Source organism: Bos grunniens, chromosome X, assembly GCF_055505025.1.
Source record: "Bos grunniens cultivar Pamir isolate PY7600 chromosome X, Bosgru_T2T1.0, whole genome shotgun sequence".
Taxonomy (NCBI): domain Eukaryota; kingdom Metazoa; phylum Chordata; class Mammalia; order Artiodactyla; family Bovidae; genus Bos; species Bos grunniens.
In genome coordinates, this window is record NC_141194.1 from 90,265,634 (window position 1) to 90,292,735 (window position 27,102).

At 40.0% G+C, this 27,102-nt stretch overlaps 1 protein-coding gene and 1 non-coding gene across 3 annotated transcripts; one reads left to right on the forward strand and one right to left on the reverse strand.

Moving 5' to 3' along the window:
* Positions 1 to 8,998: 8,998 nt before the first annotated feature.
* LOC147340888 (U6 spliceosomal RNA) lies at positions 8,999 to 9,105 on the reverse strand. The gene has a single exon (XR_015160001.1). It is a non-coding gene; the product is annotated as a U6 spliceosomal RNA (small nuclear RNA).
* A 17,055-nt stretch (positions 9,106 to 26,160) lies between these two features.
* On the forward strand, positions 26,161 to 26,839 carry LOC147340889 (histone H2B.3-like). 2 transcript variants are annotated; one of them, XM_086386985.1, is made up of 2 exons: positions 26,161 to 26,374; positions 26,464 to 26,839. In XM_086386985.1, exons 1-2 carry the CDS (start codon positions 26,358 to 26,360, stop codon positions 26,711 to 26,713), a joined length of 267 nt encoding a protein of 88 aa, XP_086243111.1. In that variant the 5' UTR covers positions 26,161 to 26,357; the 3' UTR covers positions 26,714 to 26,839. The 2 variants fall into 2 exon arrangements, with proteins under 2 accessions (XP_086243111.1, XP_086243110.1); XM_086386984.1 differs by having other exon boundaries at positions 26,161 to 26,839.
* Positions 26,840 to 27,102: the final 263 nt, after the last annotated feature.

The window sequence follows — 27,102 nt, forward strand, 5'->3', positions numbered from 1 at the left end:
TCATATTCCAAGATGTCTGGCTCTAGGTGAGTGATCACACCATCTTGGTTATCTGGGTCATGAAGATCTTTTTTGTGCACTTTTTTCTGTGTATTTTTGCCATCTCTTCTTAATACCTTCTGCTTCTATTAGATCCATACCATTTCTGTCCTTTATTGTGCCATCTTTGCATGAAATATTCCCTTGATATCTCCAATTTTCTTGAAGAGATCTCTAGTCTTTCCCATTCTGTTGTTTTCCTCTATTTCTTGCATTGTTCACTTAGGAAGGCTTTCATATCTTATATATCTTATCATACATATTATGTATGAATTCCTGTAAAGTAACTAGGATGTTTTATTGTGCTAGGTGTGTTTTCCATTTAGTGAATCCAATAATCAAATACAGGCATTAATAAACCAGTGTTACAACTGCACCATATGGGCCATGAAGACAGAAGTGCAAGGGTGAGTGACACACATGACCTCTAGGAAGGAGGGAGGGAGGGAAAATGGGGTTTGATGGTAATGACCTGGAGGGGAAATGAGAATATGTAATTATTCACTTTAGAGGGTTACTGAGGAAAACGGTAATCATGATCTAACAGTGTTAAACAGTGATTTTTTAAACATGATTACTAAACAGTAATCATGATCTAACAGTGTTAGCTACTGAAAATACAAATTAGAGCAAGGGCTTTATTCCCACCCTTGGAAAATAGTTTTAATTCGACAAGCATATCCCATTCAAACTTTTTTCAACATTGTAAAATGTGAGCATAAACCAAAACACATTGCAGAAATAGCTGAATTTGAAAGTTCAAGAAGCAATTCCTGTTTCATCATTTCTGGTGATCTCTAGGGTTATTATCATTTTTGTAAACGTTTTATTTACCTGTTTTATTATCTAACTATCTAGGAGATAGGGTACAGTTATCCAGAAGTTTTTATGTGGGAAGTGAAAAAAAAGTAAAATGAAGAAACTGATAAGAAAAGTCAAAGTTACCACAATCAAACTTCTTTCAACATACCCCATATTCAAAATTATCTAATATACATAAATGAGAAACCAAAAATAGCACAAAAATATCAGTTTACTTCTCCAGATCCCTGAATTATGAAGTTATTATTCCTATTTGTTCAGACTTACCCAATTCTAATTTTTCACCTTCTATTTCTTATGACATTTAAAAGAAAAAATTTTGTGACCTACAATTATGTATCATAGGATAACAGGAGTGCCCAATGAGAGTAGCTTAAGCACCAGTGTCTAGTGGAACAGCCAATGAGGGTCCTGCAGCCTGTGAGCCACAGACATTTTCCCAAATGTGTGGGGAGCTGACCTGAGATAAACCTGGGTGTGCTTCCTTGAAGCTTCTTTCAGAAATGGTTATTTGATGATATGAATCCATAGCTGGAAGAGGGACATCTCTCTTGACCTTTGCATTAAGCTAAGAGAAAGATGGTGAGCAGCAAAAACAAACAAACAAACAAACTAAGATGACCTTGTCTTTGCAGTGTTTCAATATTAATATTAATGGTATTGTTAATATAATCTAATTTCCATTGTGTTTTCCTCTTAGCCTGTTGGCTTTTTGTGTTTCTGTAAGTTATTATTTAATTCAAAGGCAGGTGGTGATTTTCCCATTACTTTTAATTGATTTGTAATCTCCCATTTCTATGGGAGCTCATCCTAAAAAGTATAAAACCCCTTTGTAGATACCAAACACATACAGGATTTTACCTTCAGTGGAGACCTGTATGAGCCAGGGTAGGATACTACAGGGAGCTTTTCAGAATAGAGCAGGCATAAAGGGGGCAATGCCTGAGCAAAGAGGGTGCATAAAGTTCTGGTATTTCCAGAGCAGTTTGGAATCAGTCTGGTAGCTCATCATATTCACGAGCTCTGACTGAGGACCAATGAGCCCATTAATAGTATCATTACACATTACTGTAACCGAGCAGGACACTATGTGGCCTTCCTGGGACAGACCCCATCCCCATATGTCTTCCACTTGCCTCTTGTTTGCAGAAAAAGTTTAGCATGCTATATCTTCCCTGAATTCCAAAGAGTAAAGCTTAATCAGAGAAGTCAGAGAGTACAGAGGCAAAGGAAAACACTCAAGCAAGACAAAATAATAATAGTTTGGCCATTACCTGAAATCAAGGACCTTCAGTTTCTCCTGAGGGGCTATAGATAATATTCTGAGCCATATACTTTGAGCTGTTTTGCAAATACTAAAACCCCCACCAGGTGAAAGAAGCTAACTCTATGCTGACCACAAGCATGTAGACCCCAAACCGCTTGGAACTAGAAAGTTGATTATACTTCATCACCAACCAATCAGAAGAATGTCCATGAGCTGGTCACACACCCCGCAACCCTCTCCCTCACTCTCTTTAAAAACTTTTCCCTGAAGGCCACTAGAGAGTTCAGATCTTTTGAATATTAGCTGTCCATGCTCCTTGCTTGATGCTTGCCATTAACGGTGGACTTCCCTTTGCCACAACCTGGGGTCAGTAGATTGGCTTAACTGTGTGCAGGCTTGCAGACCCAAGTTTGGTTTGGTAACAATTTTGGTAACCCAGATTGGACAGCAACCCTGAATGTGCATCTCATCCATGGCACATCAACAACTGTTCAATGACAAGCCCTTGGGGCTGTCTCACAGACAAAGATTTTCAAGCAGCTGCTGGACAGGATCCAAAAGCAGCCTAGATCTAGTTTCCACCTTCTGTTGGATGGAGCCCTTTCCCAATAGAGCTGGCTGCAAGCTCTAGTGTATCCAAAAACTAACACTGGTTCACTGGTGAGTGGGGCTGGGTCCTGGCACAGCTGGCTGAGGAGTCCAAGGTATCTCAGAGCTGGTGCTGACCTGCTGGTGGGTGGGACTGAGGCCCAGGCTGTTCTAGGGCTACTAGCAGCTCCATGGTGGGCAGAGCTGGGTCCTGGGGTTCTGGCTGCAGGACCCTGGGTGTCCCAGGTCTAGTGCCTGTGCTCTCATGTGTGGGACAGATCCTAGGCACTCTGGTGGACAGGCTTGTGTCCAGTGGCACCTGTGGGCTCAGGGCATCATAAGGCACACTGGATGCTGGTGGATGGGCCTGTGTCTCTGCCTGGCCAGTTACCTGATGTGAGACATTCAATCCTGGTGCCTATAGGCTTGTGGTCAGGAGCAAGGCTCAGCCCTGAGGCTTATATGCTAGGGGGAAGATGTCAGAATGACACTTGCCAGCACCAGTGACCATGTGGTAGAAAAAGTTTTCCAAAATGGCTATCACAATATCTATGTTCCCAGAATTAGTTACAGTTTTCTCCTACCTCTCCAGGATACACTCCAAGGTCAGTCAGTTCAGTCACTCAGTCATGTCTGATTCTTTGTGACCCCATGGATTGCAGCATGCCAGGTTTTTCTGTCCATCACCAACTCCCCTGTCTTGCTCAAACTCATGTCCATTGAGTCGGTGATGCCATCCAACCATCTCATCCTCTATCATCCCCTTCTCCTTCTGCCTTCAATTTTTCCCAGAATCAGGGTCTTTCCCAGTGAGTCAGTTCTTCACATAAGGTGGCCAAAATATTGAAGCTTCAGCTTTAGCATCAGTCCTTCCAATGAATATTCAGGACTGATTTCCTTTAGGATTGATTGGTTTAATCTCCTTGCAGTCCAAGGGACTCTCAAGGGTCTTCTCCATCATCACAGTTCAAAAGCACCAATTCTTCGGTGATCAGCTTTCTTTATAGTCCAACTCTCAGATCCATACATGACTACTGGAAAGACCATAGTTTGACTAGATGGATATTTGTTGGCAAAGCAATGTCTCTGCTTTTTAATATGTTGTCCAGGTTGGTCAGAGCTTTCCTTCCAAGGAGCAAGTATTTTTTAATTTCATGGCTGCACAATCTGCAGTGATTTTGGAGCCCAGGAAAACAAGTCTCTCACTGTTTCCATTGTTTCCTCATCTATTTACCATCAGGTGATGGGACCAGATGCCATGATCTTAGTTTTCTGGATGCTGAGTTTCAAGCCAACTTTTTCACTCTCCTCTTTCACTTTCACAAGAAGCTTTTTAGTTCCTCTTTGTTTTCTGCCATAAGATTGGTGTCATTTGCATATCTGAGGTTATTGATATTTCTCCTGGCAATCTTGATTCTAGCTTGTGCTTCATCCAGCCTGGCATTTCCCATGATGTACTCTGCATACATGTTAAATAAGCAGGGTGGCAATATACAGCCTTGATGTACTCCTTTCCCAATTTGGAACCAGTCTGTTTTTCCATGTCCAGTTTTAACTGTTGCTTCTTGACCTCCATATAGATTTCTCAGGAGGCAGGTGAGGGGTCTGGTATTCCCATCTCTTTCAGAATTTTCCAGTTTGTTGTGATCCACAGTAGTCAAAGGCTTTGGCATAGTCAAAAAAGCAGAAGTAGATGTTTTTCTGGAACTCTCTTGCTTTTTCCATGATCCAGTGGATGTTGGCAATTTGATCTCTGGTTCCTCTGCCTTTTCTAAAATCAGCTTGAACATCTGGAAGTTCACAGTTCATGGACTGCTGAAACCCGCCTTCGAGAATTTTGGGCATATCTTTGCTAGCATGTGAGATGAGTTCTATTGTGTGGTAGTTTGAGCATTCTTTGGCATTGCCTTTCTTTGGGATTGGAATGAAAACTGACCTTTTCCAGTCCTGTGGCCACTGCTAAGTTTTCAAGATTTGCTGGCATATTGAGTGCAGCACTTTCAAAGCATTATCTTTTGGGATTTGAAATAGTTCAACTGGAATTCCATCACCTCCCCTAGCTTTGTTTGTAGTGATGCTTCCTAAGGCCCACTTGATTTCACACTCCAGGATGTCTGGCTCTAGTGAGTGATCACACCATCGTGATTATCTGGGTCATGAACATCTTTTTTGCATAGTTCTTCTGTGTATTCTTGCCACCTCTGCTTAATATCTTCTGCTTCCGGTAGATCCATATGCTTTCTGTCCTTTATTGTGCCCATCTTTGCATGAAATATTCCTTTTGTATCTGTAATTTTCTTGAAGAGATCTCTAGTCTATCCCATTCTATTGTTTTCCTCAATTTCTTTGCATTGATCACTGAGGAAGGCTTTCTTATCTCTCCTTGCTATTATTTAGAACTCTGCATCCTTTCCTTTTCTCCTTTACCTTTAGCTTCTCTTCTTTTCTCAGCTATTTGTAAGGCCTCATCAGACAACCATTTTGCCATTTTGCATTTCTTTTTCTTGGGGATGGTCTTGACCACTGCCTCTTACTGGGTCTGACCCAGGCTCCTTTCAAATTACTATTTCTGTCTTGTCTCTATTTTATTGATTTCCTCTCTGATCTTTATTATTTCCTTCCTTGTGCTGACCTTGGGCTTGGTTTGTTATTTTTCTAATTCCTTTAGATGGTTGGTTAGGTTGTTTATTTGAGATGTTCCTTGGTTCTTGAGTTAGGTTTGTATGGCTATAAGCTTTCCTCTTAGAACTGTTTTTGCTGAATCCCATAGATTTTGGAATGATGTGTTTTTATTTTCACTTGTCTCCAGGTATTCTTTAACTTCTTTTTTGATTTCTTCACAGATCCATTGGTTTTTCACTCTCATATTGTTTAGTCTGAATGTGTTTGTGGTTTTTGCATTTTCTTTATGTAATTATTTTCTAATTTCATACAGTGTGGTTAGAGAAAATACTTGGTACATTTTCTGTTCTATTAAGTTTGTTGAGACTTGGGTTTTTTGTGGCATAGCATGTGGTCTATCCTGGACAATATTCCAAGTGCACTTGAAAAGAATGTGTATTCTGCTGATTTTGGATGGAATGTTCTGTAAATATTTATTATATCCAATTGGACTAACATGTCATTGAGGCCACTGCTGTCTCCTCATTGATTTTCTATATAAATTATCTGTCTATTGCTGTAAGTGGGATGTTAAATTTTCCTAAGATTATTGTATACTTATAAATTTCTTGCAAGAAATTTTAAACAGTAGATCATATACAGTTGGATAGAAAGTTGTTGAATTAGAAAACATATGAAAGAAATTATATAGAATACCTCATAGAATGATAAATGAAGTGAAAGATTAAAGAGATGCCAAGAGACATAAGAAATGGAGTAAGGAGGTATTAAGTGCAATTTGTACACATGCCAGAAGTGGTAACCTGGCTAAACTTTAGAATAATAATAATGTGTTGTATCACAGAGAAACAATTGATAATTTCCAGAATTTAGGAAGGCTATGTTTCCATAGATTCAGAAAGCTCACCTGGACACATCATAGTAAAGCTACAGACAAAGTTAGCATATAGATCATACTGGCAAACAAAAAGACACATCGTCTACAGAGCCATGCCAAAGACTATGACAGTAAATCTCCTTACATAAATAAATGGAAGCTGAAAGCAAATAGTGAGAGTAAGAAACCACGCATGTAGTGCTGCATTCCTAGCCTAAGTATCATGATAAGGCTTTGGTAGACTCAAAGACGGACCACTCAGAACACCACAGCAAGGACAGACTTACTGACAGTCCTTTGTCATGAGCCACTTCAGGTTGCCTCAGCTGCACAGAGCTGCCTTGTCCAATGCCTTGTACTTCCTGAGTTGGCCCACCTCCAAGGACTGATCCAGGAGGTGGCATAAAGATCTGACTATGTTGGGCTAGTGTGAAGTGAGTTTAATGACTCATTTTACCTTCAGAATTCAGCATGGGGTCACAAAATAATTTTGAAGAGTCTGCATTAGATGTGTACTTCTTCCTCTCCCCACACCTGTCTTCTTCCCATCCCTTTCTCGGGCATTGAGAGTGCATAAATGTCCTGCACACTAAACACCATACCATCCTTAGAACTTAATTCATAAGAAAGGACATTCGAGACATGAAAAATCATATTTACTATTCTTAGGCAAATTAAATAAATAGTCTTGTTTAGGTGTCAGAGACAGAACAGGCCACTGAACTTGCTTCTGAACTACTGGGACACTGCCCTGACTACTGCTTTGGGTGTCAGCCACACCTGATGTGAATGTGGAAGAAATACACAATAGATAGATAGGAAGAGGACTTTGGAATTTGTTAAGTCCCTGGAGGAGGTCTGGGCAACCATTCCTGGATTTAGCAACACTCCAAGTTTTAAAGAACAAAGCATACAGCATTTGGAAAAAAATTAACATAATACCAGACCTGCAGCTTTGCTCACAGATTGATGATGATAATCAATTTGGGGCCTGGGATTATAAGTAGGGAACCCTGAACTGCAGTCTTTGAAGTCTCACCAATGGAGTGGACGTGCTACCTGGGACCTTCTCCCAACTGGAGCTCCAGATGTGTTGTGTCACTTCCCAGTGCTGTTTAAGTCTGGATGTTAGTCAAAATCCAATTTGATGATGTATCCTCTCCTCTATTTCTCTCTTTTTTTAAATGTTAGTATATTGCAAGTAAGTTAGATAATCTTCTAATAAATATTTGTATTATTTATTTGTACATAACGAGTGGCTTATTTTGTTAACAAATCCTTTGAACCTGAGATGAAAGTGAAAACTTTCAACAAAACAACTATGGTAAAGGAACTTCCAAGGAATGTTTGTCACTTCTGGTATGCCAAGGAGATATATTTTCTTAGTTCATTTCTTAGGTTTCTTGACCTCCATTTAATTCTTTTATTCTCTTTATGAAGTATTCTGTAGTATTTCTTTCATCTGTCTTCTGGATCATATATTCTCTCTCCATTTGTGTCCCAGCTGTTTAAAATTTCTTTACTCTTCTATTCCAGTGATTATGGTGTTCAGTACTAGAAAGCTTATTTGTCTTTTGATAATTGCTATTTATGACTCATGTTTTATGTATCTTATCATCTAAATATGCTAAGTACATTTCTTGTACTTTGTATCTGATTAAAAGTCTTTACAGGTTTCCATCTTGGTTTATTGTTTATGCTGGTGCTGTCATTTTGGAGGGGGAATTTGTGTTTGATCAGGAGGGCTTTAACTGTAGGAATGTTTGTAGAAGCCTTGATTAGGTTTATGTTCCTAGACATTTAATTCTTTTTGTTGCAATGGTGAATGGGATTGATTCCTCAATTTCTCATTCTGATTTTTCATTGTTAGTTTATAGAAATGCAAGTGATTTCTGTGTATTGATTTTGTATCCTGCAACTTTGCTAAATTCACTGATTGGCCCTAGTAAGTTTTTGATACTATCATTAGGGTTTCTATGTACAGTATCATGTCATCTGCAAAACAGTGAGAGCTTTACATCTTCTTTTCTAATCTGGGTTCCTTTTATTTCTTTTTCTTCTCTGATTCCTGTAGCTAGGACTTCCAGGACTATGTTGAATAATACTGGTGAAAGTGGACACCCTTGTCTTGTTCCTGATCTTAGGGGGAATGCTTTCAGTTTTTCACCATTGAGGATAATGTTTGCTGTAGGGTTATCATATATGACCTTTACTATGTTGTGGTAGGTTCCTTCTATGCCCATTTTTTGAAGAGTTTTAATCATAAATGGGTACTGAATTATGTCAAAGGCTTTTTCTGCATCTATTGAGATAATCATATGGTTTTTATCTTTCAATTTGTTAATATGGAGTTTCACAACGATTTATTTGCATATATTGAAGAATCCTTGCATCCCTGGAATAAACCCAACTTGATCATGGTGTATGAGCTTGTTGATGTGTTGCTGAATTCTGTTTGCTAAAATTTTGTTGAAGATTTTTGCATCTATGTTCATCAGTGATATTGGCCTGTAGTTTTCTTTCCTTATGTTGTCTTTGTCTGGTTTTGGTATCATGGTGATGGTGGTCTCGTAGAATCAGTTTGGAAGTGTTCTTTCTTCTGCAATGTTTTGAAAGAGCTTTAGAAGGATAGGCACTATCTCTTCTCTAAATGTTTGATAGAATTCTCCTGTGAAGCCATCTGGTCCTGGGCTTTTGTTTTTGGGAGGTTTCTGATCACAGCTTCAATCCCAGTGCTTGTATTGGGGTTGTTCATAATTTCAATTTCTTTCTGGTTCAGTCTTACAAATGTGGAATGCTTCACAAATTTGTGTGTCATCCTTGCACAGGGGCCATGCTAATCTTCTCTGTATTGTTCCAATTTTAGTATATGTGCTGCCAAAGTGAGCACAGGGTTAAGTTCCTCTAGACACAATTAGATTTGCATTTTCCATATATATGAGTTTGCAAACAGAAACTACTTGGGCCATGCTAATAATATTAATTAAAATACCAAAGCTACACCAGGGCACTCTTTTGGTTACAAATTCTTTAGGCAACATTTTATTCCTCACCCATAGCTAAAGACAAAAATTAGAATTTTCCTTGGTCCTTGCTTTCTTATGAGAAAGAAAGTCCAGTTTTTCACTATGGATATAGTCAATCATTTAGAATTATGTGTGTGTCTCAGCCATCTATTGATTTGAGCCACGTTTCAAGCACATCTGAGTATTTAAAATAGTGTTTAAAATAACTTTGTATATTACAATTTATAATGGGAGGATTTTAAATTTTTTTACACAAACAATTTCCAAATGTGGAATGTAAATATCCCTTAAAAATCTAAACCATCCTAAGATCACTCAGTGGTAATCACTATATGTCTAAGCTACACTGCAAAGTTCCAGGCAACCTTCACACACATACCTGGCGCTGAAAGGGGCCTCTTTTCTTGTGGGGAGGTCCAGCAAGATAAAATGACCTTTTCCATTTTAGCCCTATGGCCTCAAACAGCAAGGCAGAAGGACATTCCTTCTGAAAATATAGTCCTGTAATTGGCATAATTTCCACTATATTTTATTCTTTGTGCAAAATAATCACAGGCTTCATCAGCTCAAGAAGAGGGGGAAACAGATAGGACCTCTCATTGGAAGGAATACTCAGGGATGAGCAATATTCCTGAATCCAATAGCCACTGAAATAAAAGACAAGCTTCTTGAGATGTTTTTGGGTGCCATACACAGGGTATGGCCATAGAAATAAGTGTTTTGTTCACTATATTATGGTGATTGTCTTTGGATTGGTTTACTCTTTACTTACTACTAGGAGAGGACACCTACTATTTAGTGGAATCCTATGTTGCATGCCACAGTTTTCACACTAAAGTGGAGTGAAATTTCTAACAATTATAGACATCCTCTCCCACTTGTAGGGCCATGTATACAGACAAAGAAACACACAGGTAGACAGCAAGGAGAATGTACGTACAGATTTCTTGGTGAAAGGAACTCAGACAGACCTGGTTTGAATATCTAATTTTTCTGACTTAGGGACACAGAGTTTTCTCATATTCCTCAAGGTCCTCTTCTTTTTGGGTCCTCCAACACCTGACATTTTAGTTGTAATCCATCTTTCTCAATTGTGAAAAGTGCATTTCCACAGAGTCATAAATTGGGTAGTTTTGAGGAAAACATTAAGGGAAAAGGAAAAGCATAAGAAGCTGTCCTTGCATGATATTGGAGAATGGTTAAGGGAAACACTTCATTATATGCTCCTCACTTGAATTAATTTCCAAACGGAGATTTGAGATCATGGAAGGTTATTCTTTTATACTGAGATATTTCCTATCAAGCAGGTTCATCAAAAGAAGCATGGTTTCTGTTATCCTCTGACATAATCACTCAAAGGCAAAACCATGCCTAATGGATCAGACACTGAAGTGAGATTCAGGGAATCACCTGGATCCTGGTGTCAGTTCTAATTCAGTAGCCATGTGGCTCTGGGTAATGCCCTTCACCTACCAGAATATGGTAAAGGACTCTCATTTTTCAGACGGATATATTACACAAGCCAGGCTATTTACTTCCACAAGCACAGTAACCTTATATATTACTCCTACTTAAAACAAACTTCCCTCAGGTGCATGACAGAATACCTGCTCAAGCATCAGGCCCACCACGCTATATGATTTCTGCTTATCTTCACTTCTCAAAGATTGATGAATTTCACAATGCCTCTGTATAGAGGAATACTGCAGTTATTTCTGCAGTAGCTTGAACTGAATGAGTTTCAGCTCTCGTTTATGTTTTACAATAAATTCTATCATACAGATTATGTTGAAAAAAATTTGAACTGTCTCCCTAGGGTTTAAACTTATAGTTTGTTATTTAAGCAGAAAACTCTTGTCCTAACTTGTATTTGCAATAGCCAACACCATTAGATCATGATTATTCATTAGGTGGCTGAGTTCTTCAGTCACCCTCTGAAGTGAACAACTGTATATGCTCATTTCCCCTCTTGGTCTTCAACACTGAACCCCATTGTCCCTCCCTCCTTCCTAGGTATCAAGTGTCAGTCACCCATGCACTTCTGTCTTTATGGCCTACATGGTGCACTTGTAAAACTGGTTTCCTAATGCCTGTATTTGATTACTGGATTCACCTAATGTAAAACACACCTAGCCCAATAAAAATATGCTATTGGGTTAGATTTCTTACAGGAATTCACACACAATAGCAATGGACAAGAATTGCTTGGAAAAATATTCGTATGTCATATGGGTAAACACAGGGATATTGAAAGCAACAACAATGAGCACAATAGCAATGAAATAATTCTGTGAAATACTGTCTCTTTCCTATGGGTCTAGAGTTCCCTTTTCAAAAATGCAATGGCTCTGAAATTAGCTTTTCATTTCCAAAATTATATTCAGGTTGTCTACGATCATCTCAAGGTCCGACCTAGAGACATTTTCTTAACATTGCTTTGGTGGAAGATTTTCCTGGCCTCCTTGGGAATCATATTCTTTTAAAAAAATTCTCTCACAAGATTTTTCAAATTCTATACAAAATACTAAACAATATTCTTGACGATGAGGCTCATTTATCCTAAATATTTACTGCATTGACCAAAGAGAACCCTGGAGGTATAATAGCCCATCAGAATTCTTCCATATTGGACCAAAAAATACAGACCTTCATTGCCCGTTTTGGAATAGGTACTGTCCACTTCATACCTGTACTACTAAGGGAGGCGCTCTCTAGTATCTTGCCCCAGGACCTCAATTCTTCTTCTTTTTTTTAAATTCTAATCTTTTTTTTTTCCCAGTTTTACTTATTTATTTATTTTACTTTACAATATTGTATTGGTTTTGCCATACATTGACTTGAATCCGCCATGGGTGTACATGTGTTCCCCGTCCTGAACCCCTTCCCATCTCCCTCCCCATCCCATGCCTCTGGGTCATCCCAGTGCACCAGCCCCGAGCACCCTGTATCATGCATTGAACCTGGGCTGGTGATTTGTTTCACATATGATAATTTACATGTTTCAATGCCATTCTCCCATACCATCCCACCCCTCGCCCTCTCCCACAGAGTCCAAAGGACTTCTATACATCTGTGTTTCTTTTACTGTCTCGCATACAGGGTTATCATTACCATCTTTCTAAATTCCATATATATGCATTAGTATACTGTATTGGTGTTTTTCTTTCTGCCTTACTTCACTCTGTATAATCGGCTCCAGTTTCATCCACCTCATTAGAACTGATTCAAATATAAATCAAATCATCATCAATATGTGAGCAAAACTATAGCTCTGGTATTTTGCAAATATTTTCCAGTACTGTTTGCTTTGTTCTACAAATCTTGGAATGTTGCTAAATCCAGGGAGTGGTTGGCCAGACCTCCTTCAAGGACTTAAATTCCAAGATCCTCTTCTTATCTATCTATTACACAATAGATAATAGATTCTCTTCCACACTCACAGCAGGTGTGGCTGACACCCACAGCAGTAGTCAGGGCAGTGTCCTGGTAGGTCAGAAGCAAGGTCAGAGGCCTGTTCTGCTTTGTCTCTGAAGCCTAAACAAGACAATGTAATTTCCCTAACAATAGTGTCTATTGTTGTAAATATCATGATTTTTCATGTTGTCTCCAATGTCTTTTTTTTACAAATTAAGTTCTAAGAATGATGTGGTCTTTCGTGTGCAGGACATTTATGCACTCTCATTGCCCGAGAAAGGGATGGGATGAAGACAGGTGTGGGCAGAGGAAGAAGTGCATATCTAATGCTGACTCTCCAAAATTATTTTCTGATCCCATACTGAATCTGAAGGTAAAATGAGCCATTAAAGTCACTTCACACTGGCCCAACAGAGTCAGGACTTTATACCACCTCCTTGATCAGTCCTTAGAAGTGGGCCAACTTGAGAAGTTCAGTGCAGCTCTGTGCAGCTGAGGTACACCTGCAGTGGCTTATGACTAAGGAACAGCAGTAGGTCTGTCCTTGTCGTGGTGTTCTGAGTGGTCCGTCTTCGAGTCTATCAAAGCCTCATCATGATACTTAGGCTAGGAATGCAGCACTCTCTGTGTGGTTGCTTACTCTCACTACTTGCTTTCTGCTTCCATTTGTTTATGAAAGGAGATTTACTGTCATAGTCTTTGGCATGGCTCTGTAGACGATGTGTCTTTTTGTTTGCTAGTATGATCTATATGCTACCTTTGTCTGTAGCTTTACTACGATGTGTCCAGGTGTGCTTCCTGAATCTATGGAAACATAGCCTCCCTAAATTCTGGAAAGTATCAACTGTTTCTCTGTGAATATTATTATTCTAAAATTTAGCCAGGTTACCACTTTTGGCATGCCTACAAGATGTACTTAATACCTCGTTAGTATTAAGTCCATTTCTTAAGTCTCTTGCCATCTCTTTAACCTTTTACTTCATGTGTCTTTCTATGAGGTAGTCTATATAACTTCTTTCATCTATATTCTAAATCAACAATTCTTCATCCAGCTGTGTATCTTCCGCTGTTTAAAATTTCTTGGAAGAAATTTATAAGAATACAGTAATATTAGGGAAGTTTAACACCACACTTACAGCAATAGACAGATACTTTAGATAGAAAATCAATAAGGAGACAGCAGTGGCCTTCAATGACATGTTAGTCCAGTTGGATGGAATAAATATTTATAGAATATTCCACCCAGACGTAGCAGAATATACATTCTTTTCAAGTACACGTGGAACATTGTCCAGGATAGACCCCATGCTATGCCACAAAAAACCCAAGTCTCAACAAACTTAAGAGAGCAGTAATTGTACCAAGCATTTTCTCTAACCACACTGTATGAAATTAGAAAATAATTACATAAAGAAAATGCAAAAACCACAAACACATGGAGACAAAAGAATATGATAGGAAAAAAGAACAGTGCATCAGTGAAGAAATCAAAGAGGAAGTTAGAAAATACCTGGAGACAAATGAAAACAAACACACATGTTTCCAAAACCTATAGGATGCAGCAAAAGCAGTTCTAAGAGGAAAGCTTATAGCCATACAGGTCTACCTCAAAAACCAAGGAACATCTCCAATAAAGAACTTAACCTACCATCTAAAGGAATTAGAAAAAGAACAAGCCAAGCCCAAGGTCAACAGAAGGAAGGAAATAATAAAGATCAGAGAAGAAATCAATAAAAAAGAGACAGGAGAGAAGCAGTAATTTGAAAGGAGCCTAGGTCAGACCCACCTACTGATCTTGGAGTGTCTCTTGGAGAGGTAGGAGAAATCTGGAGCTCATTCTGGGGACATAGATACTGGTGGAAGCAATTTTGGAAAGCTTTTTCTGCCACATGGACACTGGTGCTGGCAAGTATCATTTTGACATCTTCCCCCTGGCTTATAAGTCTCAGGACCAAGCCTTGCTCCTGACCACAAGCCTATGGGCACCAGGATTGGATGTCTCAGGTCAAGTAACTGGCCAGGCAGAGACACAGGCCCATCCACCAGCATCCAGTCTGCCTTATGATGCCCTGAGCCCACAGGTGCCACTGGACACAAGCCTGTCCACCAGAGTGCCTAGGATCTGTCCCACACATGAGAGCACAGGCACTAGACCTGAGACACCCAGGGTCCTGCAGCCAGAGCCCCAGGACCCAGCTCTGCCCACCATGGAGTTGCTAGTAGCCCTAGGACAGCCTGGACCTCAGTCCCACCCACCAGCAGGTCAGCACCAGCTCTGAGATACCTTGGACTCCTCAGCCAGCTGTGCCAGGACCCAGCCCCACTCACCAGTGAACCAGTGTTAGTTTTTGGATACACTAGACCTTGCAGCCAGCTCTATCTGGAATGGGTCCCATCCAACAGAAGGTGGAAACTAGATCTAGGCTGCTCTTGGATACTGTCCAGCAGCTGCTTCAACATCTTTGTCTGTGAGAAAGCCCAAAGTGCTTGTCATTGAACAGATGTTGATATGCCAAGGACGAGATGCACAGTCAGTGTTACTGTCTAATCTGGGTTACTAAAACTGTTACCAAACCAAACTTGGATCCACTAGCCAGCACAGAGTAAAGCCAATCTACTGACACCAGGTTGTGGCAAAGGAAAGTACACTGTTTATGGCAAGCATCAAGCAAGGAGCATGGGCAGCTAATACTCAAAAGATCTGAACTCTCTAGTGGCCTTCAGGGAAGGGTTTTTTAAAACAGAGTGAGGGAGAGGGTAACAGGGTGTGTGACCAGCACACACACATTCTTCTGATTGGTTGGTGATGAAGTATAATGGGAGTGAGCATCATCAACCTACTAGTTCCAACTAGTTTGGGGTCTATGATCCCAATGCTTGTGGTCAGCATAGAGTTAACTTCTTTCACCTGGTGGGGTTTCAGTATCTGCAAACAGCTCAAAGTATATGGCTCAGAATATTATCTATAGCCCTTCAGGAGAAACTGAGGTCCTTGATTTTGTGTAATGGCCAAACTATTATTATTTTGTCTTGCTTGACTCTTTTCCTTTGTCTCTGTATTTTCTCGCTTCTCTGATTCAGTTTTACTCTTTGGAATTCAGAGAAGATATAGCATGCTAAACTTTTCCTGCAAACAAGAGGCAGGTGGAAGACATATGGGGAGGGCGTCTCTCCTCGAAATCTACATAGTGTCCTGCTCAGTTACAGTAATGTGTAATGATACTAATAACGGGCTCATTGGCCCTCAGTCCTGGCTCTCCTTTTCCCAAGGTAAGCACTTGAGGTATGATGAGCTACCAGACTGCTTCCAAACCGGGCTGGAAATACCAGAACTTTCTGCCCCCTCCTTGCTCAGGCATTGTCCCCTTTATGCCTGCACTATTCAGTAAAGCTCCCTCTAGTGTCCTATCCTCTAGGAGAAGGACATGGCAACCCACTCCAGTGTTCTTGCCTGGAGAATCCCAGGGACGGGGGAGCCTGGTGGGCTGCCGTCTCTGGGGTGGCACAGAGTCAGACACGACTGAAGCGACTTAGCAGGAGTGTCCTGTCCTGGCTCATTCTTTCTCTCTAGCTCACAGGCTTCCACTGAGGGTGAAATCCTGTATGTATTTGGTCTCTACAAAAGGGTTTTATACTTTCTGGATGGGCTCAAGAAAAGTTATACTTTTTGTATATTTTTGTGTTTGTCTCATTGTTTGGCTGAGAGTGATTCCTTACAAGTTCCTACATCCTAATCCAAAGGAAAATTTTCAAACAATTTAAGAATACAAATAGAAAACTTGACACAGTTAACCAAAACTGGAGTTCTAATAATGAATTTAATAATATATAATATATATGAATTTCATAATAAATTCCCAAAGTTGAAATGACAGAACATGTTGTTTCTCCATAGAAATGGGAGGTTATAGATCTATTAAAAGTAACGAGAAAATCACCATCTGCCTCTGAGTTAAATAATAACTTACAGAAACACAGAACACCAATGGGCTAAGAGGAAAACACAGTGGAAATTAGATTATATTAACAATACCATTAATATTAATATTAATAGTGAAACACTGCAAAGACAAGGTCATCTTAGTTTTCTTTTTTTTTTTTACTGCTCACCATTTTCTCTTAACTTAATGCAAAGGTCAAAAGACATGTCCCTCTTCCAGCTGTGGATTCATATTATCAAATAACCATGTTTGAAAACAAACCTCAAGGAAGCACACCCAGGTTTATCCCAGGTCACCTCCCCACACATTTTGGGACAATGCCTGTGGCTCACAGGCTGTAGGACCCTCATTGGCTGTTACACTGGACACTGGTGCTTGAGCTACTCTCATTGGGCACTCTTGTTATCCTATGATACATAATTGTGGGTCACAAAACTTTTCTTTTAAATGTGGTGAGAAATAGTAGGTAAAAAATTAGAATTTGGTAAGTCTGAACATACCAATAATGGAGTATGGAATACTAACTTCATAATTCAGAGATCTGGAGAAGTAAACTGATATTTTTGTACTATTTTTGGTTTCTCACTTATGTATCTTAAATAATTCTGAATATGGGGTATGTTGAAACAAATTTAATTGTGGTAACTTTGACTTCTCTTATCAGTTTCTTCACTTTACTTTTTTGTCATTTCCCACATAAAATATTCTGGATTACTGTACCCTATTTCTTAGACACTTACAGAATAAAAGAGTAAATAAAATGTTTACAAAACTGATAATGACCCTAGAGATCACCAGAAAGGCTGAAACAGGAATTATTTCTTGAACTTTTAAATTCAGCTATTTCTGCAACATATTTCAGTTTATGCTTATGTTTTACAATGAATTCTGTAATACAGACAATGTCGAAAACAGTTTGAATGGGGTATGCTTGTCGACTTAATACTGTTTTCCTAAGGTGGGAATTGATAGTTTGTTATTTAAGCTGTAAAGTCCTTGCTCTAATTTGTATTTTCAAGCTAACACTGTTAGATCATGTTTACACTTTAGGTGTCTGTTTTCCTCAATCACCCTCTAAAGTGAAAAACAACATATTCTCATTTCCCCTCCAGGCCTTTACCATCGAACCCCATTTTCCCTCCCTCCCTCCTTCCTAGAGGTCATGTGTGTCACTCACCCTTGCATTTCTGCTTCATGGCCCATATGGTGCAGTTGTAACACTCGTTTATTAATGCCTGTATTTGATTATTGGATTCACTAAATGTAAAATACACCTAACACAATAAAAATCATCCTAGTTCATTCACAGGAATTCATACATAATATATCTTTCTGACCAGTGTGCGAGAAAAGTTCTGAAAAACATTTGTATATCATATGGCCAGACACTGAGATACTGAAGCAGCAAACAATGAACACAACAGAAATTATGTCATTTTGGAAAACACTAATTTTTTAATTAATTTATTTTTTATTGAAAGATAAACAGTATTTTTCTTATGGGTCCACAGTTCTGTTTTGAATCTTGATGGCTCTGCAGTGAGCTTTTCACTTCCAAAACTGTATCCTCGTTGTATAAGACCATGCCAAGGTCCCATCCAGAGAAATTTAATTGCAGGTGATTTGGTGGAAGTTTTTCCTGATAATCCTTGGGAACCATATCACTTTTTCTAATTCTTTCTTAAGATTTTTCTAGAGGATTTCCCTGGTTTTCCAGTGGCTGAGACTCTGCACTCCCAAGGAGGGGTCCCAATTTCAATCCTGGGTTGGGGAACTAGATTGTGCATGCCACAACGAAGAACTGCTGCAGTGAAATAAATGAATAAAAAATGATTTTCTAATATTCCACAAACATAATGAATAATAACCCTGATAAGGGGACTCATTTAATATAAATCTGTACTCCAATGATCCCAAGGAGATCTGAAGTGTGTAGCTGTAGGCCTAGAAACACTAGATGCAGTATTCACTTGCTGATGGGAGGAGCCTTGGCCTCGGGGTGTCCTGAAGCTGGTGTCAGCCCATAGGTAGGTCGGGCCAAATTCTAGGGCCAATGACTGAGCAGCCCAAAGTATCCCTGGGGTCCTGGGGATGGCACCAGCCATGAACTGAGAATTTCCAGGTGTATCACCTGGATTTAGAAAAGGCAGAGGAACCAGAGATCAAATTGCCAACATCTATCGGATAATAGAAAAAGTGAAAGTGTTAGTCGCTCAGTCATGGGTAACTCTTTCTGCCTCCATAGACTGTAGCCACCAGGCTCCTCTATCCACTGGAGTTTCCAGGCAAGAACACTGGAGTAGGTTGCCATTTCCTTCTCCAGGGAATCTTCCCAATTGAGGGATCAAACCCAAATCTCCCACACTGCAGACAAATTCTTTACCATCTGAGCCATCAAGAAGATAGAAAAAGCAAGGGAATTAAAAAAAAAAAAAAAAGCTTCTATTTCTGCATCATTGACTACACTAAAGCCTTTGAATGTGTGGATCACAATAAAGTGTGGAAAATTCTTAAAGTGATGAGAATACCAGACCACCTTAACTGCCTCCTGAGAAATCTGTATTCAAGAAGCAACAGTTAGAACTGGACATGGAACAATGGACTGGTTCAAAGTTGGAAAAGAGTAAGTCAAGGCTGTATAGTGTCACCATGATTTTCTAATTTCTGTGCAGAATACATCAGGTGAAATGCCAGGCTAGATGAATCACAGGCTGGAATCAAGATTGCCAGGAAAAATACCAATAAAAACAGATATGCATATGACATTACTCTAATGGCAGAAAGTGACGAAGAAGTAAAGAGCCTCTTGGTGAAGGTGAAAGAAGAGACTGGAAAAGCTGGCTTAAAACTCAACATTCAAAAATCTAAGACTGTGGCATCTTGTCCCATCACTGTGGCAAATAGATGGGAAAACAATGAAAACCGTGAGAGACTTTATTTTCTTGGGCTCCAAAATCACTGTGAACAGTGACTGCAGCCATGAAATTAAAAGATGCTTGCTCCTTGGAAGAAAAGCTTTAACAAACCTATACAGCACATTAAAAAGCAGAGGTGTCACTTTGTCAACAAAGGTCAGTCTTGTCAAAACTATGCTTTCTCCAGTAGTCATGTACAGATGTTAGATTTGGACCATAAAGAAGGCTGAGCACCAAAGAATTGATGCTTTTGAACTGTGCTGCTGGAGAAAACACTTGAGAGTCCTTTAGACTGTAAGATTAAGCCAGTCATTCCTAAAGGGAATCAACACTGAATGTTCATTAGAAGGACTGGTGCTGAAGCTGAAGACCCAATGCTTTGGCCACCTGATCCGAAGAGCCAAGTCATGGGTAAAGACCCTGAGCTGGGAAAGAGAGAAGGCAAAAGGAGAAGGAAGTCACAAAGGATGGAGATGGTTAGTTAGCGTCACCGACTCAATGGACATGAATTTGAGCAAAATCTAGGAGATAGTAGAGGACAGAGGAGCCTACCATGCTATAGACCGTGGGGTCAAAAAGAATCAGATTTGACTTAGCAACTGAACAACTCTAAGCCCTGTGAGTGTGTCACCTCAATGTCATTTCAGCAAAAGTTTTGCTTAGGAAAGTTTATGCTATTGCAGAGACCATAGTTTTCACTTCCTGTAAACCCAGTGATTATTTCAGAATGCCATCTCTTAGAAGGGAGTGGTAAGGTACTCAAGGTTGCAAAAAGCAACAGCATAATACCCTTTAGTTATAAAATATATGAATATTAATAGACCACACTCCGGATGCTTAGGCACTTAAATGCTAACATGTCTAATTGGTAGGATTATAGGTGATTGGTTCTTATAAATAATTTCAAGTGATAAATGTGTCATTTTAGGGCAGCCATCTGGACTCATCTGTTTATTTGTTTTGTTGATTATATTAGTCAGCTAGGCTTGCCATAACAAAATACTGTAGACTAGATGGCATAAACAACAGAAGTTCATTTTCTCACAGTTCTGGAGGATGGAAATCTGAGAATGAAGTAGTAGTGTCAGTTTCTGGTGAAAGTTCTCTTTCTGTCTTGCTAGTGGTCATCTTCTTGTTGGGTCCTCACATGTAGGGGAAAGATCTGGTATCTCTCCTCTTCCGTATGGCCACAGTCCTATCCAATTATGCCCCTGCTCCCATCTCAATTAATTACCTAAATACCCTATCTCCAGCTCCAGTCACACTTGGGGTTAGGGCTTCAACATATTAATTTTTTGGAGGGGAGCCAATTCGGTTCATAGCACCTGTGCTCACCACAAACACCAAAAATACTTGGTTCATAAAACAGTGAATTCTGTTCAGGACAAGAACCAGGCCAGAAGTTCTGTGCTGCAGCTCGTTATCAGGTATTAGATATCTGAGCTGATGCCCAATGAAAGAAGTGATGTGCTTAGCAAAGCGGGTGTTAGCAAGAGCCTCTTGCCTCTCCCCATCCAACCCCAGCCTTTCACGTCCCCTGGCTTTAGCTGAAAAGCACTTTCCAAGAAGCAAGAAGAGTCCCCCTAAAATTCTAGCCCTTACACACCTTAGAAGATCAAATCAGACCCTTTGTTTTCATTTCTTCATTTCTGAGACAAGGGGGCTAGTGCACATGACCTCTTCTCCCAAGGCTCTCTATCTCTATGATTCCAACTTCCAGGAAGAGCACTTAGTATCCATGTAGGAGGGCACACATGTTGAATAATATCCTGCAAACTGAGAAGGAATTTGACACCAAAAAAACAGAGGGAGCAATGCCATAAAGTGCAATTATGAAGTTCACTGTGGGTAACTTACATAAAGGAACAAAGGAGAGAGTGGACAGATAATCCAGAGACATTCACAGCTGCACTGCACACTGACCTCCAAAAAGGGTACAAGAGAATTCACAGGGGCCAAAGCCAAAAGTAGAATCTGATTACCAAGACAGAAGCACAGGTGCAGCGACTGGAATCGGGGTTCCTCCCCTCAGGGGTTTCCTGACCATTAGCTATCTATGTCAGCAAAATCCATTCTTGCAGGTTTCATATCAGATGAAGGCAAGGGCAAAAGTTGACAGGGTACTCATCTGGCTTGGACTCACTTCTTGTAAATTAGGCTAAAGCTCAATCATGTGAAAAGAGGGGAGCTTAGGACTGTGCGAATTAAGATGGAATTGACAAAATGGAGTTGATGTGGTTCAGCCACACAATCCCCAAGTCAGGACCCACGTGATCTGGACAGAAGCGGCCTCTCCCGTGTGCCAAATCTGCTACAATAGCTTTCCTGCACTCATTTTATTTTGCTGAAAAGTACCCTTGTGTACTTTCATTCCTTAGAAGACCACCAGAAATGAACCACAGGAGCCCATACTAAACCTATTGGTCGTATTTATTATTTTACTGCTTCATTAGAAATGAAAAAAAATTTGTGAGAAGGTGCGAAACCATGGAACCTAAGGATTATGAAGCAATAGAGGGAATCATTGTAGAAAGTTAAAAGCAGCTTATCTTATGGGAGTTCAAAGACTAGACACAAAGATCATCAATTGTGAGATTATTGACAGCATCTGCCTGCTGGAATTTATGCACCAATGGAACTGTCAAGATGCGGGGACTTTGGCTACCCCTGACCTCTTAGCCAGGGGCTATGGGTGAAAAGACGTCAGAAGATACCTAAAATCTCTACAAAGATTTGCCAAAAGCAAAACACTCAAGCAATGCTGGAATTTGCTCTTGCAAGGAGGTCCCCATTTTGCATTTCAGCACACTCTTTCTCCTGCTGAATAGCTGGGGGAAAAAACAAATACACACACACACACACACACAAATTATTATGAGGATATTTTCCCAAGATTAAGTTCAATTTCTTCCAAAAGAGCTCATTGCCAAATCACTGGAGTCTGCCATAAGAAAGAAAGTGTTAGTTGCTCAGCCATCTTCAACTCTGCAATCCCATGACCTGTAGCTCTCCAGGCTCTTCTGTCCATGGGATTTCCCAGGCAAGAATACTGGAGTGAATTGCCATTTCCTTCTCCAGGGGACGTTCCCAAACCAGGGATCGAACCTGAGTCTCCCCATTGCAGGCGGATTCTTTACTGTCTGAGCCACCGGGGAGGCTGCCATACCTTCTTTAAATTTAGAATGCCAAGGCACTAACCACAAATCCTCAGTGAGGTATGTGTGTGTGCAATGTAATGAACAAAACGTTTGTTAGACTCAACTGTAGTTTTTTTTTTTTTTTTTCCCATTTGAGAGGTAGATATATGCTATTTTCATTTTTTCCACAGGTTGCTCTGAGACTGTGGGACAACCGAAGCATTTTCTTCAGAATTATCTATCACTATACAATTAGAAAGGAATGCCTTTTCAGACAATCTTGACTAACTTTGAAACTTTCAGATAAAACTATATGACAAAACGTTTCTCTTGGCTTGGAGTTTCTCCAGCAGGCTATAAGTGAGGAGGGCCAAACTGATCCCCTGATCCCTGGGAAACTTGAGTATACCCAGTATCTAAACTGATTATCTCACCTTATCCTGTCGTTAGGTAGAGAAGGCCAAAGCCATAGTTTGCATGGCTCGTTAGGGATGAGATAAAAGACCCAAAACACTAGATGCAGAAAAATGACAAATAGCCAAAATTGGACAAAACTCTTATAGTTCTAATGTTATGTCCAATATTTTGAGATTGGTTTTAATGTGATTCTTAGTAATATTCCAACAAAAAATCAGTTTTTATATTCCCTCATTACTACTAAGGCCTATATTTTAAAATTAATTAATTTATTTTAACTGGAGGCTAATTACTTTACAATATTGTAGTAGTTTTTGCCATACATCGACATGAATCAGCCATGAGTGTACATGTGTTCCCCATCCTGAACGCCCCCTCCCACCTCCCTTCCCATCTCATCCCAATAGCAGCCATTCTAACCAGCATGAGATGGTACCTCATTGTGGTTTTGATTTGCATTTTCTGATAATGAGTGATGTTGAGCATCTTTTCATGTGTTTGTTAGCCATCTGTATGTCTTCTTTGGAGAAATGTCTGCTTAGTTATCTGGCCCATTTTTTGATTGGGTCGTTAATTTTTCTGGTATTGAGCTGCATGGGCTGCTTGTATATTTTTCAGATTAATTCTTTGTCAGTTGCTTCATTTGCTATTATCTTCTCCCATTCTGAAGGCTGTCTCTTCATCTTGCTTATAGTTTCCTTCATTGTGCAAAAGCTTTTAAGTTTAACTAGGCCCCATTTGTTTATTTTTACTTTTATTTCCATTATTCTGGGAGGTGCATCATAGAGGATCCTTCTGTGATTTACGTCAGAGAGTGTTTTGCCTATGTTTTCCTCTAGGAGTTTTATAGTTTCTGGTCTTACATTTAGATCTTTAATCCATTTTGAGTTTATTATTATTTTCTTTTTCTTTTTTAATATAAATTTATTTATTTTAATTGAAGGCTAATTACTTTACAATATTCTATTGGTTTTGCCATACATCAACATGAATCTGCCACGGGTATACACGTGTTCCCCATCCTGAACCCCCCTCCCACCTCCCTTCCCATACCATCCCTCTGGGTCATCCCAGTGCACCAGCCCCGAGCATTCTGTATCATGCATCAAACCTGGACTGGCGATTCGTTTCACATATGATATATACATGTTTCAATGCCATTCTCCCAAATCATCCCACCCTCGCCCTCTCCCACAGAGTCCAAAAGACTGTTCTATACATCTGTGTCCCTTTTGCTGTCTTGCATACAGGGTTATCGTTACCATCTTTCTAAATTCCGTATATATGCGTTAGTATACTGTATTGGTGTTTTTCTTTCTGCCTTACTTCACTCTGTATAATCGGCTCCAGTTTCATCCACTTCATTAGAACTGATTCAAATATATTCTTTTTAATGGCTGAGTAATACTCCATTGTGTATATGTACCACAGCTTTATTATCCATTCGTCTGCTGATGGACATCTAGGTTGCTTCCATGTCCTGGCTATTATAAACAGTGCTTAGATGAACACTGGGGTGCACGTGTCTCTTTCAATTCTGGTTTCCTCAATGTGTATGCCCAGCAGTGGGAGTTTATCTTTTGTATGGTGTTAGAAAGTGTTCTAGTTTCATTCTTTTACAGGTGATTGACCAGTTTTCCCAGCATCACTTGTTAAAGAGATTGTCTTTTCTCCATTGTATATTCTTGCCTCCTTTGTCAAAGATAACGTGTCCATAGGTGCATGGATTTATCTCTGGGCTTTCTATTTTGTTCCATTGATCTATATTTCTGTCTTTGTGCCAGTACCATACTGTCTTGATGACTGTGGCTTTGTAGTATATCCTGGAGTCAGGCAGGTTGATTCCTCCAGGTCCATTCTTCTTTCTCAAGATTGCTTTGGCTATTCGAGGTTTTTTGTATTTCCATACAAATTGTGAAATTATTTGTTCTAGTTCTGTGAAAATACCATTTTTATAGAATAATACCATAGAAAATAGAAAAATATCATTTTCTCAAATAGTAACTTGATAGGGTTTTCACTGAATCTATAGATTGCTTTGGGTAGTATGCTCATTTTCACTATTCTTCTGATCCATGAACATGGTATATTTCTCCATCTATTTGAGTCCTCTTTGATTTCTTTCATCAGTGTGTGATAGTTTTCTATATATAGGTCTTTCACTTCCTTAGGTAGATTTATTTCTAAGTATTTTATTCTTTTCATTGCAATGGTTAATTGAATTGTTTCTCTAATTTCTCTTTGTTTTCTCATTGTTAGTGTATAGGAATGCAGGCCTATTTTGCAACCACTACTTATATAATCTAAGTAAAAAGGCAACTATTTGCTATTTTCTGATGACTCTTCTAAGATCTTAGAAGACATGACTCTTCTAAGATCTGTTGCTGTTTGCCTTTTGAAAATCAGCAGGTAAAATACATATTGACATTAAATATGACAATTTTGACTCTTACTCCTTAGTATGATAATAGTTCTACCAGGGCAGTTTTTTAAATATTTCTTTTCTATCTTTTGGTCAACATGAGTGATAAGTCAGACTTGTCTGAAGTAGAGAAGTCTGACAGGCCCAAACTGAAGAAAACTAATACCAAAAAAAAAAAAGCCTTCTTCCCTCAAAGGTAAGTAAGTCATGGGGAGTTTCTATTTGAGACAAACAATGGTGAAAATTAATAGGTTTGGTAAATACATGCTTCTAGTAATTTTTCCCACAAAGTAAACAATAGGGTACCAATTATTTACTGTAACAATTATTTAATGTTCAATTAACTCTTTGTGACCACATGGACACCAGGCTCCGCCGTCCATGGGATTTTCTAGGCAAGAGTACTGGAGTGGGTTGCCCTTTCCTTCGCCATGGAATCTTCCCGACCCAGGGATCGAACCCAGGTCTCCCGCATTGTAGACAGACACTTTACCGTCAGAGCCACCAGGGGAGTTTGGCTGACTGGGGGTTAAACGTCGGGGAGGGGCGCATCAGGAGTTGGGAAGTGGGACGTCCAGTATCACGTGACATGGGCTGCCATAGTAACACGCCTCCCTGCCTTGCATCCAATCAGATATGGACAGTGTCTGTGACGTCAGGGAAAGCAGGGCCTATACATTCAGCCAACGGCCTTCAACCCCCTCGCTGTTCTTCTGCGCTGAGCTATGGAGAATGGCGGCTCTGTCGTGTCCCAACCATCCCCTGACGGCTATGAGGAAGACGTGATCACCAAAGAAACTGGCACCTCCGAAACTGAGCCCTCTGAAACGGAGATGGCGAAAGCGGAGACCTCCAAACCAGAGCCGTGTGATGCGGAACCAAAAAAGGCAAAGCAGAAGACAGCTAATGGCCGCCGTCGCCGTCGCCGGCACCGCCATAACGACAATTTCTCACGTTTTGCTACCTATTTCCCTAGGGTGCTGAGGCAAGTACATAAAGGCATGAGTCTTTCCCGCGACTCCGTGAACATCCTGGATTCGTTTGTGAAAGATATGTTTGAGCGGATAGCCGAAGAGGCCGGGCGCCTGGCCCGCAACAACAAGCGCCGCACCATCACGCACGAAGACATCGAGGCAGCTGTGCGTCTTCTGTTGCCTGGGGACCTCCGCAAGTATGCCATAAACGCGGCCACCAAGTCGCTCATCGGATACCACACCTGCAGATGAACTGCCTCAGGACTGTCTGACCATCGCAAACCAGACTTAAGGGTTCTCCCCTTAGGCCCTACATTTAATCTTTAAAACATTTCTACCCCAAAGAAAACATTAAAAACCTCGTTAACTTTGCTTCAATATGTGTCGGTTGTGTCATTTGTTCCATGGAAAATCGTGTACTTTTCGCAACTCGTCACTTTCGTAAGTGGTTATTTCTGTTCATGGTTTCTCAGTAATTTTAGGGATCTTTATGGTCAAAATTCTTTCCCTACAAGTTTCGTTGGCCTTTTCCATTTGCATTCTCCCGTCTATATTTAGGTATCACCCAGAGATTTTTATATGGGGTATGCTATGCTATGCTATGCTATGCCAAGTCACTTCAGTCGTGTCCGACTCTGTGC

Coding starts and splice junctions, on each gene's coding strand:
- LOC147340889 (XM_086386984.1), top strand. CDS start 26,213: ATGGAGAATGGCGGCTCTGTCGTGTCCCAACCATCCCCTGACGGCTAT.